The 22,504-nt window shown below is 43.5% G+C and overlaps 1 protein-coding gene across 22 annotated transcripts; it reads left to right on the top strand.

Moving 5' to 3' along the window:
• Window positions 1–1,452: 1,452 nt before the first annotated feature.
• TPM1 (tropomyosin 1) lies at window positions 1,453–21,616 on the top strand. 22 transcript variants are annotated; one of them, XM_054836307.1, is made up of 10 exons: window positions 1,548–1,890; window positions 2,535–2,660; window positions 2,842–2,967; window positions 9,130–9,263; window positions 10,486–10,603; window positions 10,988–11,058; window positions 11,876–11,951; window positions 12,504–12,566; window positions 12,826–12,895; window positions 20,672–21,616. In XM_054836307.1, the coding sequence occupies exons 1-10, from the start codon at window positions 1,777–1,779 to the stop codon at window positions 20,752–20,754; spliced, it is 981 nt and encodes a 326-aa protein (XP_054692282.1). In that variant the 5' UTR covers window positions 1,548–1,776; the 3' UTR covers window positions 20,755–21,616. The 22 variants fall into 22 exon arrangements, with proteins under 22 accessions (XP_054692275.1, XP_054692267.1, XP_054692282.1 ...); XM_054836293.1 differs by lacking the exons at window positions 2,842–2,967; window positions 20,672–21,616 and adding exons at window positions 14,179–14,257; window positions 15,693–15,902; XM_054836297.1 differs by lacking the exons at window positions 2,842–2,967; window positions 11,876–11,951; window positions 20,672–21,616 and adding exons at window positions 11,307–11,382; window positions 14,179–14,257; window positions 15,693–15,902.
• Window positions 21,617–22,504: the final 888 nt, after the last annotated feature.

The following is a 22,504-nucleotide window of genomic DNA, read 5'->3' as shown; positions in this document are numbered from 1 at the left end:
CTGAACCCTGATCGGGGGCTTTGCTGTCTTGTAGAGCTGAAGCTTCATGGTGCTGCTTATTTAAGCTCTCCAGAAGCTTGCCTCCAAGGCCTGCTTTGCAAATCCAGCCCTTATTGCCCTAGTAAGTACAGCGAGCCGGAAGCTGTAGGACATTCCCTCCTGCTGCAAAGTAACATCAGTTCAGCTGAGCCAGTGACAGCACCAGGGAGGAATTTTCTGCTGCAAGTACTGAGCTCAGATAAAGAAGCTGCCTAATTTTCTCTTTGTGCAACCCAAATCCTATGGGGCTTGTGCACGTCCATGTACTTTCTGCACTGTACAAGGGAGCGTGCGTTGTGGGGAAAGAGCGTGTTGTGTCTTGCTCGCTGTGCTGATGAGACTGTGAGACCCGCCAGAAGTGAAAATAGGTCTCCACTTAATTATATGTTATTTTGTTAATTGTCTCTCTCACTGTGGCCTGTCTTGCTGGCATGGCCGGCGGAGGGTGCAAGCCACTTCTCTAGCCAGTTCTCTGTCCCAGCTTCTCCTGGTCTCCATCCCTCGCAGCTGTGGCTACCCCCAGGAGGGCAGCTGACCTGCCACTGTCCCAGTTACGGGGCGTTGTAACTGTCCTCTGCCTTTTCAGTTCAGCGTTTGTGCCCCTTGCATGTGCACGTCTCGCTGCAGAGCCACAAGTCCCAGCGAGGTCATGCAGAGGAGGGCAGTAGACGTGGGAAACATTGGCATCCGCTGGCACTTCTGCTCTGCCCCGGCACCACCTGGGGAGGAGTGGAGAGCCTTCCTGTGCCCCCGTGGTCACTTGCACCGGGGGTCTGGGTCGATCTCAGCCCCTTTCCCCCTCGGTGTAGGTCCCGGCGGAAGCCCTGCCCGCCCGGCCAAGTCTAGTCTTGGTGCTCGGCGCTGTACGGGCCGGCCCAGCACCCCGCCGCCCGCACTTGCCGCAGCCTGACTGCTTAGTAGAGATGCCTCCTCCTCCTCCTCTTCCCCTGCCCGTGGCAGCCGGGGGGGAAGGTCTTAAAACCCATTCATTCCGTATGTGCATGCAGTTAACCCCTTACTGCCGCTCCCCCCCTCCGCAGCCTTGCGTGTTTCCCTGCCGCCTAGCGTGGCCGGCTCCGCCATCCTCCTGCTTTAAAACCGATTGATTTACACGGGTGGGACGGCTCCAGCACGGGGCTGGTGTCACCCGGACACCTTGCCCGCCCGGAGCAGTCTGCGCGGCCGTGTCCTCCGCTCCCCAGGCTCCGACTTGCTGCCTTTTTTTTTTTTTTCCCCCCTCCCAGGAGTAGCATGGAAACGTCCCGTCCTGCCTATTTAGAAATGGGAACAAATTACTCCCCCGCCTTACCTCGCCTATCGCATCCCATATATAGTCATATCTACGGTCAAATGGCAGGCAGCAGCGAATGGGAGCGCTGAGCCTCCGAAAAAAGCCGGCGGGGAGTGAGAGAGGGAAAGGGGTAGGGACGAACGGAGGAGGGAGGGGAGAAAAAAAAAAAAAAGCAAGCCCTTTCCAAAAAAGTATTGGATGTCTTGAGGAATGCAGTCAGCCCCCTGGGAAAGTACATATCTGTGAGGCGCTCCCTGCCCGCCGCTTGCACTTCGCCGGCGCCCCGTCCCGCACGGATCAGCCCCGCCGCCCGGCAGCTCCGCACCGCTCCGCACCGCTCCCTTGGGGGCTGCGGCTGGGTCTTGGACTCGGGGCTGTCCCGCAGCTTTTCAAGTTTTGCTTTCGGGTGCAATTCGCGCGGGGACGCGCCCTAGCCCACCGCCGCCATGGATGCCATCAAGAAGAAGATGCAGATGCTGAAACTGGACAAGGAAAACGCCTTGGACAGAGCCGAGCAAGCCGAAGCGGACAAGAAGGCAGCGGAGGAGAGAAGCAAGCAGGTCTGCACCAAGGGTCCGGGCGCGGCCAGCGCCGGGGCGCAAGTCTTTCCAGACGACTCCCCCTTCTCTCTCTCTCACTCTCTGTCTCTCTTTCTTTCAATCTACCTTATATTACCACCACCATCACCTCCGGCAGAACTGGTTGAACTTTTCCTAAGACAGAGCTGCACCCTGGCAGCCCCTGGCTGGAGGTTCCCGGGGGCCCGGCAGGAAGTAGTGCCCCCCGCCCCCAACACCCCAGCTGCGGAGCGGGGCCCTAGGACAGCCGCATGGTCTCTGTGCCTTTGTCATAGCGGCACGGCTGGGAGAGGCCATCTCGAGCCTCTGGTTAGCAATGGACAGACGTGCTGCGATTTGGCAGGACTCCTAAAGCTATGTTCGCTCCCTCCAGCACCACCCAGCAGACTTGTCTGATTCCAGCTGCCCCCCCCCGATGTGTGTCCCATTTTCTTGGTCTTCTCCAACCCCCCTCCTTTACACCTGGGGCTTTATTCGTTTGGGGCAGGGGGGCACATTGGTTGCACGTTTCTGGGAGATCCTGAAGGAGGAGGGAGGAAGGGAGAGGGATTTAAAAATGAATTTCCCACTTTTCCAAGCCCAGGGAGAAACATATTTGTGCATTGTATTTCCTCTTGTGCACCTAGTTAGAGGATGACATTGTGCAATTGGAAAAGCAATTGCATGTGACGGAGGATGCAAGGGACCAAGTGCTGGAAGAACTACACAAGTCTGAGGATAGCCTTCTCTCCGCAGAGGAGAATGCTGCCAAGGTATTGTGCCTTTGCCACAAGCAAGGAGAATCTAACTGTCTCTCCTTCTCTCTCTCTCTCTCTGTGTCTGTCCTTTTCTGTCTCTTCTGCACTCGCACTTCTCCCTTTGCACGATCACGTTGCCTGCTGCACCTTTTCCTGCCCGCCCTCCCCTCTCCACCACTTTCCACCCGTATCACAGCTGGAGGACGAGCTGGTGGCTCTACAAAAGAAGCTGAAGGGCACTGAGGATGAGCTGGACAAATACTCCGAGTCCCTTAAAGATGCACAGGAAAAGTTGGAACTGGCTGACAAAAAGGCCACAGATGTAAGTTACCCCCATCCTTTTCACCACCACCCCAGCACAGAAACCACACACTCCCTCTGCACAGGACAGCCAGGACTCCTACCGAGCAGCGGTCCAAAGCTCTGCTGAGGGCAGGGTCCAGGCACCTCCTGGGCAGGGAGGTGGGAAACACAGCACTGCCTCCTTGCATGAGGTTTGCATGCTATCAGGGGCATTTGATTGGGTTTCTGCTCACTTGACACGTGCTTTTCATGTATATTCGTCACTCTAGACATGAAAGTAAAGCACGGGTGGATCGTCCGTTCAGATGATGGGGAAAATGGCTTAGGCTGGAACAACACTATCTTGATAGTGAAGCAGAATCAGTTACTAGTAAGTAGATCCAGGAGAGGCAGATCCAGAAGAGCAAGGGCTGCTAGTTCTGTCTTCAGGAAAGCTGTTCCTAGGCAAGCATGCGTTAGAACTGCTGCTAGATACTAGTCTGGCTCACTCGCTGGTCCCTGAGCTGAAAGATCCTCTCTTATTTTTTTTTACTGGAAATCATGGGAACTGTTTCGCTTGTGGAAGAAAAGTTCAATCTCGTGTGAAAGAAAATTGTCCGGATGATGATACTTGCTAGGTTTGCAGTTAGAGGACAGGGATCCTGGGAGCAAGCAGGGAGATATAAATAGCTCAGTACTTTATATGGTAATAATGCAAGAGCTTGTGCCTCTCCCAGGCCCTCAACCCACCCACCTGTCTGCCCCTGACATGCATTTAATGTATTGCCTGCATGGAACCATGTGAGTTTTTGTCTCTGCAGTTAAGATCTAGATCTCTATGGCTGTTGCTGTAAAACCCAGTTTTCTCAGAGTAAATCTCGGGTCTGAATTAGAGGGTTAGGTTAAACCACAGTATTTCCAAAGCGATGACTGTCCTTTTCCTATAACTCAGCTTTAAAAATTAACCTCAAAGCCATAATAAAAAGAGGAGTTGACACAGACAAAGCAAGCAAAGTATTTCAGGGGGAGAAAGGATACTTCTAGAAGGGGAAACGTTACAAAAAAAACTTTGCATGAAAGACAACACACTTTTATCTTATTTTACTTGTAAAATGAACAAAGGATAAAAAAATTTTAACTTAGTATGGCAATTTAAGTTGCATAGTTTTGAGAGAGAACTCACGAACTTAACAAACATAAGCATGCCTAGGAACGGGAGAGAGGAGTTCTGTGTATAATGTGGATCAGATGTCTGTCATCTCCTTTGTATGGCTGCATAGATGAGAGGCAGCTTCCTAGCAGGACATTTGTTTAAACTGTTCAAAGGAACCACATATAGATCCAGGGAAGATATTCCTTATAAGGAAAAGTATGCAGAGTATTTGGAAATAGCTCGCCTAGGATGAAGGCAGGAGAAATGCTACTAGATTCCCTTTTTGAAATGAAAGCTCTTCCAAACCAATCCCAATGCCATTTTCCTTTGCTGGAAAACAGCGTTTGGAAGCTAGTTGAGGGCAATTTTATTTGCAGTCATCCCTCAGGCGGAAGGGTAGGCAAGTGTCTGGCTTGTGTTCATCAAGGTAAATGCTGTATTTAATGGTATGCATGGAATATGTCTGACATTTTAAGGATGTCTCTTTTTTTGGTGATGTGGAGTATCTTTGGGGCATTGCAGTTGACCCAGTATTTGCCCTACTAGTTTGGGTAGTTCCAAGCCTTAGGAAAAAGACAGGGGCAGGGGAGGGAGTGCCGGTGCCCTGGGGTGGACTCGCCTTACACAGGGGGATGAGGAAACCTTACCTCACCAGTGTTACTCATCTCGCAAAAGCTGGGTGCATGCCCGGAGCCACCTCACCTGGGAGGGGGCAGCCGCAACTCCCTCCTCTTTTCCCTCCGCGTGTCTCAGGACCTAGGCCAGATGCAGCAGCAGCTGGCGGCGACAGGTTGCTCGGTGTCATTTTATTACGCTCATAGTGGGGCGATTTAGCGGGGGAATGTGGGTCCCGGTCCCGACCCCGGGACGGCCCGTAGGAGTCCGCGCGCTGCGCCGCCAGGGGGCGCTGCCGCCGCAGCGCGTCCGCCAGGGGGCGCTGCCGCCGCAGCGAGTCCACCTGGCGACGGCCGCCGCCCCCTCGGTCCCCCCGGCCCGGCCCGGCCTGGCACGGCTCGGCACGGTCCCGCCGCAGAGCCCTCTCCCGGCTGGGGCCTGCCTCCCCTCGTGGCCTGCCTCCGTGCACGCCCCGGTGGTGCGTCGCGCCGCTCCTAGCTCGGTGCGGGCAGCCCCGCCCTGGTGCGCGGTGCGTTGCGGCGCGGGGGGACTTCCGGGGCTGGGGCAGGCGGAGGGAGGCGGTGCAGGCTAGGCGAGGCGAGGCGCGGGTATGGCGGCGATGAGCTCGCTGGAGGCCGTGCGGAGGAAGATCCGGAGCCTGCAGGAGCAGGCGGACGCCGCCGAGGAGCGGGCGGGCCGGCTGCAGCGAGAGGTGGACCAGGAGCGGGCCCTGCGGGAGGAGGTAGGGCCGCCGGTTCGACTCGGCCCGGGGGCCGCGGGCGGGGGCACTGGGCATGGGTCCCGGGGCGCGGCTGACCCTCGCCGCTCCCTGGCCGAGGGGTCGGGCGGCAGCTTCCTTCGCCGCCGTCTCCGACAAAATGGTTACCTGCCGGCCGCTGCGGCGCCCCCTCTCACCGTACTGTGGGCGGAGGCCGCTGTTCCCGGCGAGCAGGCCCGAGGCGTCAGGTGAAGAGTGGGTCACTCTGGTCTTCGACCTGGAGTGCTGTACTTTCCGAGTCGGTGGGGCAGACGAAGCTGTGGTGCATAAATAGACCGCACTAAGTCTGCTGGCCAACAGCAAAACGCTGAGTTGGAATGAGGTCGAACTTAGGCAAGATGTTTGAGATTGGGTGCTTTGTATTAGGTTCTGAGCAAGCTTTTGGGGTTTGTTTTTGTGTGTGTGTTTTGTTTGTTTGTTTTGGTTTTGAAAGTGGCAGTTGTTTGCTTATCTCATCCAAATGAGGTCAGGTCTGGGAAGTCAGCATGCTGACTCTTAAGAGGTTATATACTTGGGAGTGAACCTGAAATGGCCGTGTCTGAGTACTTAGAGTACCTGAAAACACCCCAACAATATGATCATATGGCCCCTTGTCACTACACATCTGTAATATGTTTAGCTTGTCAAAACCTTAGCTAAGATAGGAAAGGAACTGTAGGCACGGTTTTAGGGAGAGGCAAGATCAGATGTGAGAAGCACAGACTCACATAGCAGAGAGATGCAGTTATGGGTGGCAGTTACAGCAAAAAACCTGATAGGGCTGTTTGCATTGTCATTGACCTTGGGGAATTCTAGCAGCTGTAACTTAATGTTTGCTGCTGTAAAATGTACGGTGTCCTTTGCAGTGGTTTTAGTGCCTTCAGTGGTTGCATAAAAGTGACACAAAAGAACAAATTTCTTATTAATGTAGTTTATTACAATAGAAAAAATGGTGATTACTGGATTTTCTCGTATTGTGGGGCTTTCTGCACATTCTGGGCAGCAAGTTCAAAGGAAGAGCCTTCTGATTACTTGCAGGTGATCTTCCCAAGCAATCAAATACGGCTCCTTACACTTTACTAATATCTTTTTTTTTTTTTTTCAGTGAGGGATCACGTCAAAGTCATAAAATTGTTTCATAAGGGTTTCTGTCTTTAAAAAAAACCAACAAACTGTACTTGTTTTCTAAGCTTTGTGGAGTAAAGGACACCCATTTTCCTACTTTCAGTAACATGTCTTGTTCTAAACAACATATTAAGGGATTCCCATTAAAATGGGAAGCTTTGCTATTACCTTTTGTGGCAGAAGTAATAGTGCTGTGGAGGAGTGATTACAGCTTGCTGGTGAAGTCTTCCCATTAGAGCTCAGCCACATTGCTATGCGGCTTAAGATACTAAAGGTTAACGTTTGTCTTCCCTGGAGTTGGTTTATGCGAATGAGGTGGAATTCTGCAGAGTACATTTACTTGGTATTTAAGTTTTTGTTTGGAAGGGTCAGTGCTGGGGTGAATGAAAGCAGAAGACTGAACTCACAGGCACATGTAGACCTGTGCCTCTTCCATAATGCTACTTATGTACAGATTTTTTTATTGTCACAGCTGTATTTCTGCATGCTTGAGGAGGGAGGCTTTGAGAACATTGCAGCAAGCAAGCTGAGGTGTGAATCTGACCCTTCCCTTAGTGTAATGCCTTAGAAGTATAGCATGTGACCAGCTAGGCTAGGGGTTTTTTTCTTCTTCCTGTGCAAGGTACAGATATGCAAACAATGAAAAAGCCAAAGCTGTGGCCAAAACATATCACAGCTTACAGCTTTTGAGTGTTAAACCAGATTGTTACAAGTTTCAAGACTGACTAGCAGCCATTGCCCTAAAAAAGGATCTCTTCTGTTTTGACTGCATGCATTTCAAGGGGCTGTTGGCAATCACATTTTCAGAAGGCATTTTTCTTACTTCTTCTGGAAAACAGAATCTCTCTTACAACACTAATAATAACACCCGATGGTAACTTATCCATGTTATCGCTCATTGTAAAGATATGTGGTGTATAAGTGCTATGGCAAAACCACTGAAGCTTCTGTTTGCCTGCTAGCCGTGGGAGTGCCCCTTAATGTCACTGGGGTTTTTTCCTTCCTTACCATATAAGGAGAGAAGTCCTGCTCTGCACAAGAGTAACATGGGCCAAATCAGGCTGGTTGGTAAACCCTTATTGAGGTACTGAAGCAGGAAGTAGAAACTTGAACTTTAATCGCTCTGTGTTTTCGAAGCATATTGTATGCTCTTATCATGATGAGGAGTCTTGACATGATAATTATTAACTTGTAACATTACAAATTTCCCAAGGGTAACATTTATGCAAAGTTGTTTTCTTTCTCAAATGAGAATGTTCAGATTCTTACTGTTAAAAGCCAGAGGTCTGAAAATACAAGTTCGGAGTACTACTGCTTGATGACATAACCAAATATTTTATATTTGGGTTAATGTGGATCTCTAAGGATGAAGTCTCTCTTCTCCTGATTCTACATGTTCACTGGCAATAATCATTAATGTTCAAATATATATTTGCTTCCCTGTTTATGTATTACTTCTAATCATTCTAGTGGGGCAATGTTACTGTTATGTCAAAGGTAGTTGTGTCCCACCCCCCTCCCCCACGCACTAGATATCATAGGGAATTCAGATGTCTACTTCCTCACAGCAAGATCGTTTTCAGTACTGATTAAGAGTAACTGTTATTTTTGGAAGTAATTAACTTTTAAGAATAATGACCTTTTTGTGTATATTTTGCACGTAGTATCCTTTTGAAAGAAATAAACTTTAAGGAGGTTACTACGAGAAGGCTGTTATAGAACTTACTCTGCAACTTAAGCAAGTGTAGGTTTGAGAATGTCAGAAGTAAAAGCTTGTAATGGTAAGAGGCAGATGAGTTGCCAGTGTTGTACAGAAGATTAAGTGAACAGGTAATGCAAGAGAGGCAAATCTGGCGATAGTTTGAGGATGGCAGTATGGGAGGGGGGAGGGACAGGGAATAGATATTTTAAGCAATTGTTGCCTGTACCAGGGCCCTTCTGAGATGTAGCTTCTGCTGATGCCTTCTTTGTCAGCTCTTCCGTAGCTTGCCTGTAAACAAAACTTGTGGATATTTGGGCATTTCTTAAATGTTCTCATGCTCTCTCTGTGTCAGCTGTCTCATTGCAAATGCTGATCTAGGTGTATTTTTGCATGTTTACATTGAACCCTTCTTATGGAACTCAAGGGAATACTGGGACAATTCTTATCAAAATATGGCAAAAGGTCACAAAGGATTTGGGATAACATAGAAGAATCGGGTAATTAGTTGGTGTTGATAAAAAAAAAGGAGGGGAGACTATAATTGGTTAATGTCATGCAATGACAGAAATTATTTGGGGAACGATGCATAATTCTTTCAGTGCAGTTCTTTCTAGTACTAATTGTACAGTCCTTAATGTGCTTTGTTTAAAGGAAGCATTAATCACTTTTTCCTCCATTAAGCAATAACCTCACAATTCAATGAGGGCATGTACATCTCTGTGTATGGGCTTTCTAGTGGATGAAGTCAGAAATTACTGAAACGCTGTTAAATGGTACTAGCAGGTACGTGGGATAATCTTTCACAAGAGGTGATGTGTGACTTATTAATTTCTGTTCTTCCTGCGCTTAGGCTGAGAGCGAAGTAGCTTCTCTGAACAGACGCATCCAGCTGGTTGAGGAGGAGTTGGATCGGGCTCAGGAGCGCTTGGCTACTGCTCTGCAGAAGCTGGAGGAAGCAGAGAAGGCTGCAGATGAGAGTGAAAGGTGGGTGGGGCCACTCTTGAATGGATTGTTACCCTTATGACAGAGATGATAATTGCCAGGGTGTGGGTTCAGGAAATAAATTAAGCCACTCCTATGTCTCTGAGCATGTGTAATCCACTCTTCCTTTGCCTACATGGTCTTCAGTTACAGCTTGTCTGTAGGGATGTCCAAAATGTGTAGGCTTGAATTCTTTTTTGTGTCAGTTGTAATGATAAGATTTAAGTGGGGTAGGGCTTTTGATGTATCGTGCCACATCCTGGAAAAACTGCTTGGCCAGCCCAGACTTCTCTATTTGGATGACAACTTTCTGAGGGTGATTCTTGATTTCATTGTGGGTAGAAAATCTCACCTGGAGAATAGCAAAGTGCTGGAAGAGGCTTTGATTCTCCTGTTGGCAAGATTGATACATGAAGGTGAGCAAAAGAGAGAGCGAGCATGATAATTCCTTCAGATTTAGGCTGGGATTTCCAGAAGTACTTACTGTAAGTTAACAACTCAAGATTTGTGGCTTTGGAAGATCTTCTCCTTTACTTCTACAAATTGTATTTTATATCTGTGATAGTGCCTTTTATTGGAAAAGAATCCTATGTATTCTGCATATGTATTTCTACCTTAGTAGCAATGCAGCCTGTTGAAAAGAAAAGCACCCAAGACTCACAGTGCATTGTGAAATAGTTAAGAGAATTTGGGTCAAACATGCATGGAAAGGGCAATACACAATGTTTCCTGTTATGAAGGAGTTAAATTTTGCATATGGAGGGCAGAGAGAGCTCCAGTGCTCTAGGGCTCTGACACAGCAAAACTCATGGGAATCTGTTTGGCCATAAACATAATGCCTGTCAGTCCTGCAGGGGTTGTACTGTTTCACAATGAGTATAAAAGTACAGATGTCTTTAGTCATCTTACTAGGTTTTTAGAAGCAAGACCTTTTATTTACCTTTTGATCAGGTTTTCTTCAATTTAAAATTAAAAAGAATAGTACAGCTCAACTGTGGTAAGAGATAAATAAATCAAATTCTATGTCTTCCTAAGACATGCTTCTTTTCTTTGAACTCCTGAAGCGTGAATGCATGGAACTAGATTTATGGTGTGAAGAATCAAGTATCTGACATGCTTCATTCACCTTAATACACCTGTCTGAAAGTCACAGTCCAGTAGTAGTAGAGCTAGAGGTAAATTGGCAAGCCCCAAATCTTGCATTTCCCATTTTTACGTCTTTCAGAGGAATGAAGGTGATTGAAAATAGAGCCCAGAAGGATGAAGAGAAGATGGAAATCCAAGAGATCCAGCTTAAAGAAGCTAAGCACATTGCTGAAGAGGCTGACCGCAAGTATGAAGAGGTCAGTTCTTGAGTGCAGGTCATCTGTTTCTAAAGCCCTTTAGGCTGTGCCTGTAATTCTTTATTTTTTCTTCCCCCCCGCCCCCTTTGCTTTTTAAGTTCAAAAGATTACAAACACCACTCTTCATGGCTGCGGAAGGAAAAATGGGCACCTGGATACCTCAGGGAACAAGGTGGCAGGACATGTGTGCTCAGATCTCTGCACTAAAATGGTTGAGAGTATTCCCTGGTCTCTTAGGGAGAATAATGATGTTGCATAATCAAAACTCATGTGTTGACCGAAAAATGTAAAGAGGCCCAACTCCTTGCTCTGTGGGTTCTAGAAACAGGTGATGTGTGCTGCAGCAATGCAATATCCCCAGTTGTCATTCGCCTTTTCTTGTAGGTGGCTCGTAAGCTTGTGATCATTGAGAGTGACCTGGAGCGGGCTGAGGAACGTGCTGAACTATCAGAAAGGTAAGTGTTGAACTGCTCCGAGATGTGTGTGAGGTGCTACAAGACAACTGTAACAGCATGGAATATTGGCAGTACACTGTGTGTTCAGCTCAAAGCTATGTTTTGCTCATTTACTCTGATTGAAATAAATGGTCAGCGCCAAAGTAGATGTGTTCATATGTGTGTGCGCGTGTGTTTTGTCACTGCATGCTGTACCTGCACACTGATTTTGTGAATGGCTTTTGTGCATTTCATGTGTTCACTAACAGCCAAGTCCGACAGCTGGAAGAACAGTTAAGAATAATGGATCAAACCTTGAAAGCATTAATGGCTGCAGAGGATAAGGTACTGATACTAATAAACAGTTTCTAGGTTTAACTGCAACCCAAGTCTTTCAGCTTCCATAGCCAGTTAGCTCACTCAGTAGTAACAAATAAGTCCTCACTATGCTCTTTACTCTCTTTGCATCTTGCTTTGGTGGTTTTCTTTGGTCTCTTTTTTGTTTGTTTATTCATTTTTACCTTTAAAACTGATCTCTTGTGCAGCCAAAAAAGAAGCTGAACTGTCTCACGTGTAAAGGCTATGTAAATATATCTGTGTAAGCCAAGGGCTGTAGATAATTTCTGTCTGATTGTCGTCTTAATGTACACTTGAAATGGAATTTGGCATCGTAAAGAGTTGCTTTCAATCTGTGATGGATTCAGCTGCTTTTGAGGCCGTTCTTTTGCTCTGTAATTATTTTCATTTTTCTCTATCTTTTCCCCCTACTTTCTCCCGTTTCTTTTGCTTGACTGAATCTTCCATCCGCCCCTTTCCTGCCTTCCTTCTGAAATAACAGCAAATGTGCTGAGCTTGAAGAGGAGTTGAAAACTGTGACCAACAACCTGAAGTCGCTGGAGGCTCAGGCTGAGAAGGTAGGCTAGAGACTTATGTGAGAATGTGTCCCTTACGTTATCATCTAGATTGGCCTGTGGGGTGTTCTTTGCAGGCTGATGACTTTGCAGCATTTCAGCAAGGCTATTGTCAGTAGAAGCATTTGGACTTACTACTCAATTTGTATTTGGCTCTTACCGGAACCTAGCATTCCTTCTAGTTCCAAATAGGTTAGTATTATTTGACCACATGTTCTGTTAAGTAGTCTGACAGGATTAAATATTATTTGTATAATGTCCCTCAAAATGGCACTTGTGTGCTAACGTTAAATTTCTCCAAATGCCGCTCCTCTTTAAAACTGTAAATTTCTACTCAAAGTTCCCACCATACAGCACTGGAATATAACTCAAGGGAAGTTTGGCTCTTGCAGTAAACTGTGTATTAGCACAGTCTGGTAAGTGGAATTAATTTAGTTATACCCATATTAATTTCTTGTATTCAGTTGATCTATTAGAAGAGAGTCTTGAATGTGGTAGTTTTTGTTATATTTAGAATACCTGATCTAATATCAGGGATCCTCTTTCTAATTACAGTACTCGCAGAAAGAAGACAAATACGAAGAGGAGATTAAAGTCCTGACTGACAAACTGAAGGAGGTAAAATGAGAGCTGTTCTTTACAACTATCGTACAATGCAACTTTGATTCTTTTAATATAAGCACTGCTTTGATGCTTTAATGATGAACACATCATTTTGGAGACAGTTTAGTGTTAAATGTCTCTCCTAAAAATTAGTATTGCCTTATTGTATGCCTCCTCTCGTTATACTTTTTTCCTCATTTGAATTGTTGCTCCTCTATTCGTAAGTACTTATGTGGGTGTTTCCTAAAGTAGTCTGTATTTGTCTTGACTTTAGGCTGAGACCCGTGCTGAATTTGCTGAGAGGTCAGTAACCAAGCTGGAGAAGAGCATTGATGACCTAGAAGGTATGAGGTTTTGTTTTTCTCACTTAGTATAGAAATACAGATCTTTTATTCTCCTGTTGTTTGGTTTGGGTTTGGTTTTTTTTTTTTTCAGTACCCAATTCTACTCACCTAACTTGTCCTGCTTATATAAATGGGTCTGCCTAAAGAGTAAAGTAGGCAAAATGTTTTCTGATTGAAATGTATTGATAATTTAAATGCTTCAGGTGAACAGTGTTCTGCTCTAGCCTGTTCCTTTTTCTCTCATAGTCTCAAGACTCCTTTCACTTTTTGCTTTATACTCTTCTACTTGGAGATCTATATATGTATAGGGTAAACGATTAGACAATAAGTATTATTATTATCTTACTAAAAAGCTGATGAAGAGCTGTGTTTTGTAATAATTAGGAATGTAGCAAGCTAACCTAATCTATTACTGTGATAAGCGTGGGTCAGGGCAGGCATTTTGTGACATAGACCAGTTGCTGTTTTTCAGTAGAGCTAATGGATTGTATACGTAATCAGAAGGACAACTTGTTTAACTTCAGAGAGTTTATTTTAAGGTTTTGATAAATCTTTCAGAACTGCAGTAGAATAGTAGAATGTGCTTTCTCTCTCTGGAGAAAATAATTCAGTAGTGCTTTGTAATTAAAGGTTATATGGAGTTTACTATTTAGATGCGTTACACTAAGTCTAGGATTTTTTGATTGCTTGGCATGGCAGGCTGACTTCTGCATAAAAAATATGAAATATCTAGGTATCTGCTGAAAATTTATGACCACTGACTGGGGAAGGAAGCAGAGAGAAGAAAGATAAGTGTTTAGAAGGAACAAAAATAGCTGTAAGAAACTGAGTTTGACATAACACAAACCAGAGTGGTTTAAAAAAAAAAAAGGTAGAAAATAAATGGTAGCATCCTCCTTGAGCCCCATTTTTGGATCTTTTCTCCCTAGCTCCTGTGTGCACCCCTAATGTGCATTAAAACAAAAATCCAGGGCAGTGAAACATGGATTTTGCTTCCCTGGTACACTTTCTTTCCTTTGTTTTTCTCTTTATCACAGGTTGCCCCACTGGCAGTGCAATTAATGAACTTGTCACATAAAACTATTCACTGTTGATTTTCTTATTTTTTATATTCTTCTCTAATTTTGCAATTTTTGTTTTGTCTGTCGCAATGCCTCTTTCTATGTGCTCTTCCCCTTTCTTACGGCTTCTGGATGGTATCCCATGCTACCACCTTCACCTTCCATCCCGTGATCACACTCCATTTCCTTGCACACCTCTGCCTTCCCTTGATGGAATTTTAGATGAGCTATATGCTCAGAAACTGAAGTACAAAGCCATCAGTGAGGAGCTGGACCACGCTCTCAACGATATGACTTCCATGTAAATGTCTTCCCAGCTTGTGCCTGCACCTGCTTCCCTGCCCTCATTGATTGCGCGGTTCCGGCCTTGTGAAATTATACTCCCTTTGTAGCGGGAGATGCATTCCTTTAGCGAGACTAGGTGTACAAAATACCATGAACAATTTCTTTACCGTGGCAGAGTGTGGGTGAGTGTTGTGCTTAGCCTGGTAAATACTCATGGTGATTTTGTAAGCTGCCTAATAAGCTTGTGTTTACTCTTTCATAATGTATCTGCAATCCTTGTGTCTTGTGGTTGCCCTTTGTAGCTCTGCATTTATCCTTTCAGTTCACCTCTGTTCAAGCATTGTCTACCAGGCCCATTGTGTTCAGTTTAGCGAAGAAAATTGCCTTGGTACATGTTGCATTCAGAGTGTATTCTTCTGCTGTCATGGTTTTTCTCTGGTTGAGTTCTCTATTAATGACAGTGGAAAGTGTTTATCTAAATTTCCTTAACTGCTCTGAAAATTTCAGGTGTTATCACTAAATTACAAGTGTGGAAATTTATTTAAAATACTTTGTCACTTAAGCCCATAACAGTGACAATTGATTTGTAGGTTGCTTCTACATATTTTGTGGAGGATAGTAGTAATTTAATTTGCATATACCAAAAAGGTAGTAGTATCAACTTGAGTCATAAGGAGAAAAATAGTGTATTGGGTGGCAGGAAAGCAGGAGAGTGATCAATTGTAAGGTATGACTGGTCCGTGCAGTGTTTGATACAAACTGACTCTTCTTCCATCAACCTAAAACTCTGAACAGAGGTCAGCTATGCTAAGTCCACCTTCTCATGCTCATACCTTTCACTTGCATGAACCCTGTACAGTTGACATGAGAAAGAGGAAGAGTTGTGGCTCTCAAGTGCTTGTAAGGTGCAATGTTTAGTCCCAGCATTTCTCTTCGGAAGCTAGCGCGCTTTCAGCAAGGCGTAAGCTTTGCTCAGAGCTTGAGATGTATTTTGCATGCATCATATTTTAAATGTTGTTTCTTTGGTTTTTTTTTTTTTTATCCCTATATCTGTTCATTGTTTCCTTCCCATTATTTCTCTCCCAACTTTTTAGTAGGGGCCTAATGTCTGCTTTGATTTTTATTTATTTTTTTAAATTCCTCCCAGCCCCCCGACATATGCTTTTGCTTAGTGGCTTATCAAGCAAATGGATTTTTTTTTTTCCTCTTCTGTGTACAGAGATTACAGTATGTCTTTAAGTTGGGATATTTCTAAATGGAAAACAGACTTTAAAATGTGCTCTATTAGTACACAAAGACATTACTAGAGCATTCCAGTCCCAGCATGGTGTGGTGTTTCTCTAGTGGTCATCTTGGCATGCTAGGCTCTGCTGTGCTGTTGCTGCTTTTTTGGAAGTCTTTACTGCACCTTTTTTATTTTCTACCTTATCTCACTTTTTCTTTTCATGCAGATAATTTTCTTTGCTTCACTTCTCCAAAGACATCTTCATCGGGCTGGATAAAACATCTTTCCAAGCTTTGGATGTTTCATGGGTTCATTGTCCTGTCTTCTAGCTTAGTTGACTCTATTCCTCTAGCACCTGTCTCAGAACATGCTCCATTTGTGCTCTGCTGTACAGAAAATCTACATCTCTCAATGTAAAATAAACATCCCAGCTGTATCCCTTTTGCTATTCCCTTGCCTTTTATTTATATAAGTATTTCAGTTAATAAAAATTGCTTTTTTGCCATTAGGGATTTAAAATTTTTTGTGTTTCCATTTTTTAATCTGAAGACACTTGCCTGAACATTGATAATGCTAAGCCAGTGATAGCAGTCTATGGGATGAGAATGCTACTCTGGGTATTTTGAGGTCAAAACTGACCAGTAATGATCTTAGTCTTTCTCAAAATCTCATGCAGATAAAATGACAAATAGATGTAATGGGAATTTTTTCAGTTGTTATTGTTAGGCCAAAATCTACAAGGACACTACTTCCTTGGGGTCAGTTGGTCGTGGGAGCATGGCTGAGAGAGCAGTTAAGTCCTTGACACCAGAGTTTTCACTTTAAAGTCTGAAATTTTCTCTTAGTTTGATGCTGAAGACTTCTTGTCTTTATATAAATGTGTTTGTTCATCAACTTAAATATTTGAGACAGATTTAAGGGGCTAATATAAAAAGAATGGTTTTTTTCACCCAAAAATAGTCGTTTAAATGTCTTGCAACACTGCTTGCTAACTTTTTTTTTTTTTACAAAATACTTCTTGAGTGGCATGATAGGATTGGAAGCTCAGCAGGAAGATTTCAATAGCTTTCCACTCTTGTGCTTAGCTCAGACTTGTGAGTTTGAATTGCAGACTCATGAAAAATGTTTCAGAACTGAACTAGGAAAACTCTCATCGTTACACTAATAATCAAATGATTCCGCTGCAAAACGGAACCTACAGATTTCAGGTTTGAAAGCCTAAACATTGGCTTTCAGCTGATCTGGCAATGCCTAATTAAGGATGAAGCATTAAATACTGACACCTTGCTTTTTTGTACTGTTGTTTGCACCTAGAGAGTTTATTGCATTATTAGGCTTATTAGTTTTTAGCTTGTAGAATAATGTAAGTGTGGCGTTCTTCTTCAACTTCAAGATTATTCAGCAGTGTAGTCTAAGCTAGATTTCCTCCCCTCCCTAAAACCTGTTTTCCAAATAAGGCTTGCAAATGGATGCATTGTCTTCCCCCCAGCCATCCTCAGGTAACTTTCTTATCTCAGTTTTTTTATTCCCTGACATATGGCCTAATGTTACTGGCTATGGGGAGAAGCCCAAGTACAGGATATGTATCAGCAGTCACAGGTAGTCCAGATAATAAAGTTCAATAACTTACTACTCATCAATTGCGATACAGTAAGTGGGTTTATACACTGTGTGTATTGCAACTGAAAAGTCAAATTTTTAGTGTGAAGGTTAACCAAATACAATGGGATGAGTGTTAGTAAAATAACTGAAGCTGACATGGTTAACTTCACAAATGCAAGAGTTATGGGGAATGTGGTCAGCCGTCACTTGTCAGCTGAGCCACAGTAACTTATGCTACTCATGCTACAGCAACTCCAACCCCTTAAGATATTGTGTGTTTTGCCTTATTGTGTCAGCAGTGTTTTTCCCCCTCAATTCCTTGCAATACTGTTGTTTCTTGGAGGGGAGGCGGGGAGGAGTAAAATCTAATGTAGGAACCTGTTAATTTTTAACCCAGCAATTTTGAACATAAGTATTGAAATCTTCCCTTTTCCTTCAAACACAGATAATCAGTGCTCTGCACTGTAGGGTGATGAATTGCTGAACAGAGTCCTGGAAATGGGCAATGCAATGCAAATACCCAGGTAGCTGTGTACAGAATTTCTAGCTGGCCCTGCTGCACTGATCTTGACTCCACAGAGCTGTTGCGGTTTCTCACTGCAGCATATTTCAGCACTCTTGTCACTGTTGGACCTGACCTGTGCATTACACTGTATATCTCGCAAGGTTTGGCCATGTGTAGCTAAGTCTTGTACGTGAGGCTTGTTGACAAGAGTGCAAGGCTGGCTCTGATGTCTCATTTGCCTGAGCTCTCTGCTGGGCTGAGGCTGAGCCTCACTGGGTCTGCACCAGAGCTTGAACTCCCTGCTTGGCCTAAGGTGGCTGCCTACAGAGCTAGCCTTTGGCTCTACCTCTGTGGTAAATAGCAACCTAGACAGACTGCTTGTGGGTAATCAAGGGCTGACTGTACACCGGGTAAATGCTTTCCATGCTTTACCTGGGGGTTTAGTCTCATTTTGAATGTTGAGAAATACTGTAATACTGCCTCAATTAAAGAGGAGTTTTCTGTCATCAAGGTAAGCATCAAGTTCTTAGTTCAAATTATGTCATCATGTTTGAATAACAACTAAATAGACTTTGCCAAAGAGTGAAATTTTAGTTACTTGGAAGTTTCAGTGGTTTTTTCCCATGTATATGTGACATGATCCTGCTGAGAGACAAGATCCAGTTGTTACTGGTCCAGGATCAGAGCTCTGAAATGTGCTCTGGTTTTACTGAGCTGGCTGTTGGAGTTTGGGCTGGGGAGGAAGCTGTGAGGAGATGCTGCTCACCACGCAAGTATGTCCTGCAGACCAGCTTACTGCACAGCTTTGCCATTGCTGGGTCCAGAGCCTGCAGGGGATGAGGATTTCTGTGGAAGCTGTTAGGAAGCTTGTGGAAAAGAATCAGAAACAGTCATTTCCTGTAGGGGAATAATCTAGGATCAAGAGGTCAGGAGTGCAGTTTGAATCGAGACTATTAAGAATGTGGACAATTTGAGAAAACAAGACAGTTGAAAACCCATCATGGAACGTTCTTTCACTCTGCAGAACACCTGTCACTAAATGCACTGTCACAACACAGTCGCGGTGCTTCTCTTTGACCGTGAATGTGAACTGTCCTCTCCGCTTGCTGTATTTGAGCTGCACAGGTTTTCATACTTCCATTTCATTTTCACGAAATGTTTGGGTTTGTTTTCTTACGAAGTACAACTGGACAGTTTAAAGGTATTGAAGTGCGTTGATACCAGTAGCAGAAGTATGTTTCCCTACCAAAAATACCATTTTGGCTGTCAGGTTCCCCGGGAAGGGAGTATGGGCAGTCAAACCTAGAGGTAGTTGGCTACCAGCATCTCTCTTGCTGTTACTTACCCTGGTTGTGACGCAGTTGCTTTCCCTTCACTGACAGATGAGATTCCACTATGTCTTAAATAGTTTACAAAGAAAAATGGCACTCATAAAAATCTTCCACACACTGTACATACAGATTAAAGCAGGACTTGGTCCTTCTAGGAATATAGCTGCAGTTCTTCCATATCCATTCCTACTTAACAGCTCTCACAGCTATTCCCCACAGCAGGAATCCTAGCCAGTTCTTCATAGGTTATAATAGCTGTTCCTTGGAGTAGCTATTTAATTACTAGAGTTCTAGAAACAAAGGTAAAATGTTTCTCTGTATGTTACTGAACTGTCTGTGGTGTGACCAGTTTCTTTATTAACTCTTACTTAACTGTTTTCTCTGTCTAATCTGTCTTCATTCTGCCTCTTTTTTTTTTTCCCCCTTCTAACCTGCTTGCTGCCTGTACAGACCAACTCTACCAGCAACTTGAGCAAAACAGTCGCCTAACTAATGAACTAAAGCTGGCACTGAATGAGGATTAAACTTTAGTGTGACTATATTGTTAACTTGTTTAAAAACTGCTTCTTCCAAATTTCCTTAAGAATGAATCAGTAAGTGTAGAAATAAGCAAGAAATCCTGAAATTGGGGGTTTTTTTTAAGACTGTTGATTCTGTGGTAAATAAATGGATGAAATTCTCAGTTTCTGTTGGACAAATATGAAAACGCCTCTTCTGGATGAGGCTTTTCATTATCTGTAGGCACACCTACTTTGGAAGAGCAGTAAGCTCTTTAACTGTGCAATAGCTCCTTTCCACTTCAGTAAACAGCTACAGCATTTAGCTAACAGTATCCAAAAAGTAACAGCCTGCCTTGTAGAGAGACATTCAGTTTAATTGACATGAATTGGCCCTGAGATTTTTACTAGAATGTGGACAAGAGAAAAATGTTCACCAAGATTCATATTTCTGTATTTCAAAACCAACATAAAGGATACTTACAGCTGTTTTGTTTTCTGGAGACTTTAATGCAGTAATTTTGCATTACTATGAATTGGGCTTGTAGTTGACTTTAAAAAAAAAAAAAAAAAAAAAAGGAAAAAAACCCAACAACCCCAAAACCAAAATTAAATATACAAGCTAGGAATGGGAGCTCCATCTGAAAATACCCAGGCAGTTTAAAGGTATGCTTGCATTAGTATGAAGTTGTTATTACTGGATTCTGGTAGGATGCAGCTCTAGAACATTGTGCTCATTTATTGTATCAAATAAGAGTGTTAAATGAGTGTCCTATAAAAGTGTGCATGCAACATAAAGCTCAATTTTTAATTTTTTTTCTAGAAGAAATAAATTTCCTAAATGTCACTTCACTGAAGAGACTAGTTTTAATTTTTTTTCTTTGCAAGTTCTGAATTACATAAAACTTTATGTAATTAAACCTTATTTTCTTTATTGCCCTACTTACAAAAAAAAAAGGCCATTCACTGTCCCACATTCCTATGAGCAAAGAGCTTACAGAACATGCAAGAATTGCATCTCTGTCAGCAGTGCATTTTCTTAACAAATGCAGCTGTAAACAGTTCTAAACTTGCATTACTTGCCATTTGTTTTATTAACTTGGAATTCTCTCTAGTTGTGTTGTCTGGGGACATTGGTATTTATGAGCATGCACATTTCTTAACTTTCTAAACCCTCCAGTAGAAATGATGATTGCATGCCTTCATGTTCTGAGAATCAGTGCCTCCAAAGAACTGCTATTCATGTTTTAATTTTCTAATCCCACAACAGAGAAAGTGGCGCATGCCAAAGAAGAAAACCTTAGCATGCATCAGATGCTGGATCAAACTTTACTGGAGTTAAACAACATGTGAAAACCTTCTTAGCAGCAACCACGTTATTTGTTTTATTATTTTTACACCTGCTTGCCGTGAAACCCCATAAACATGTCTTTATTTTAGTTTCACCACAGTCACAAGAACATCTGCTAAATTATCAGGCAGGGGTCAGGGAAACACCAAAATGGGCAAGCCATATGCGGGTTAAACTATATTACATTATGGTTTAAATGTGCCATTTCCCAACAAAAATGTTACCTACACTTTGTAGAGAGTTCAGCAATTCAGTATGCTTAGTCTTTTGAAGAATCCTGGCTGTGGCAAAAAGTGTCCCACCTCAAGTGCCAACTACAGTTTTTCACAAGAAGAATGATTCATGTTCAAGAGAGATCAGGTGGAAATGGTGCTACTTGGAACAAAAGGTTCTACTGAAGTCTTTTGTTTGATATCAGACAAGTCAGGAGTTGTCCAGCACAGTAATTTATTTTTATCAGAATTTTATTGATCTGTGAGGATTTGGACTTTCTGTGCCTTCTAATTCAATGAAAAGAAGGTATGTAAGCAGCAGAGAAAAGTGAAGGCTTCTGGAGGTTTTAAATTGTGTTCTTGCAACTCAATACAGAAGTGTAGGTCAGCATTTCACCTTGAGTATTCATTCGATTGTATTTTTCATGTTGAAATGAAAGATTCAATAAATTCAGGAGAAAACATAAATTTGGAAGAGATTGGTTTGAAATGTATTTTATTTGTGTGGATTTTGGGGAGGGGGAGGAATTTATAAACCGATATTCGCCTCACTTTTTTTCACATTTTCTTTGAGCAGTTTTAAAAGTATACCTGTATGTAAACATTGTATAATGATATGGAATAAAATGCACATTTTAGGACATTTTTTAAATTTTGCTCTCCTGTGATTTGTTTTTCATCACATTAGCTTTCTGTGTATCGCTGTGTAAAATATGCATGTGTGCAGTGTCTCTCATTGGGTTACACTGGGAAACACATTGGCTTTCAGTCTCTTCTGTGCTGTTAGGCTGATGTATAAAAATGCAGTGAAATGCAGTGGTTTGGACTGATGTGGGTCTGCAGCTGCTGAGAGAGGCCTATTGAAGGAACCTGTCCTCATCACTTGATTGTATTCCTTAAATGGGTGCAGAATGCAACTGTGCCCTAATGGATAATAGAGCTTTCCAAAATTATTAATCGTTGACCAAAACTCTTTTCAGTAAGATCATTGCAGAACTCCCCATAGACGTCTGTAGGAAATGAGCCTGGTATTTGTGTATCTTACCTGTTAATATGTATTAATTTACTTTGATACAGTGATAAACCTTCCAAAATGATGTGTCAAGTTGTTGAGAGATCCTTTCACCCAACTTTGCACTACTGGTTGCTACATTCTACGTGTGTAGGTGTCTGTATTTGCATTATGAGGTCTGTCAATGAGCAACTTCAGAACTTCAAAAATAATTCTTATTCCTTCTTTTTCTATAGTATATTGCTGAAAGTTGATGCTCTCCATCCTTCTAGCAGCAAGGAGGTCGGTAGGAGACAAGTATAGATAACCTTCCAGATCATCAAAGAATCTCCGTTAGTGGACCCTTACCTTAGCAAGCGACTGAAAAAAAGTGACTTTCTCAGCAGCTGGTGTAGTGGTGAAAGGGTAAAGTAATACGTAATTTCAGTTCAAATGGGAGTCAGAGAGGGAACGTGTATTGATGTGAGTCTCTGGCTTCCCCCCCCCCCCCCCCCCCCCCCCCCCCGAATGGAAACGATGAGATCCCTG

The sequence above is a fragment of the Grus americana genome, chromosome 10, assembly GCF_028858705.1.
Source record: "Grus americana isolate bGruAme1 chromosome 10, bGruAme1.mat, whole genome shotgun sequence".
NCBI classification, from domain to species: Eukaryota; Metazoa; Chordata; class Aves; order Gruiformes; family Gruidae; genus Grus; species Grus americana.
Note: the sequence above shows the minus strand (reverse complement) of the source record. Positions and strands in the feature narration are given on the sequence as shown.

Bases quoted from the DNA above. Each gene is read 5' to 3' on its own strand.
- TPM1 (XM_054836307.1), top strand. From the start codon at position 1,777: ATGGATGCCATCAAGAAGAAGATGCAGATGCTGAAACTGGACAAGGAA. The intron at 10,604-10,987 runs GTCAGTTCTTGA...CTTTTCTTGTAG, and splicing joins CTGACCGCAAGTATGAAGAG to GTGGCTCGTAAGCTTGTGAT. The intron at 12,896-20,671 runs GTATGAGGTTTT...ATCCCACAACAG, and splicing joins GAGCATTGATGACCTAGAAG to AGAAAGTGGCGCATGCCAAA.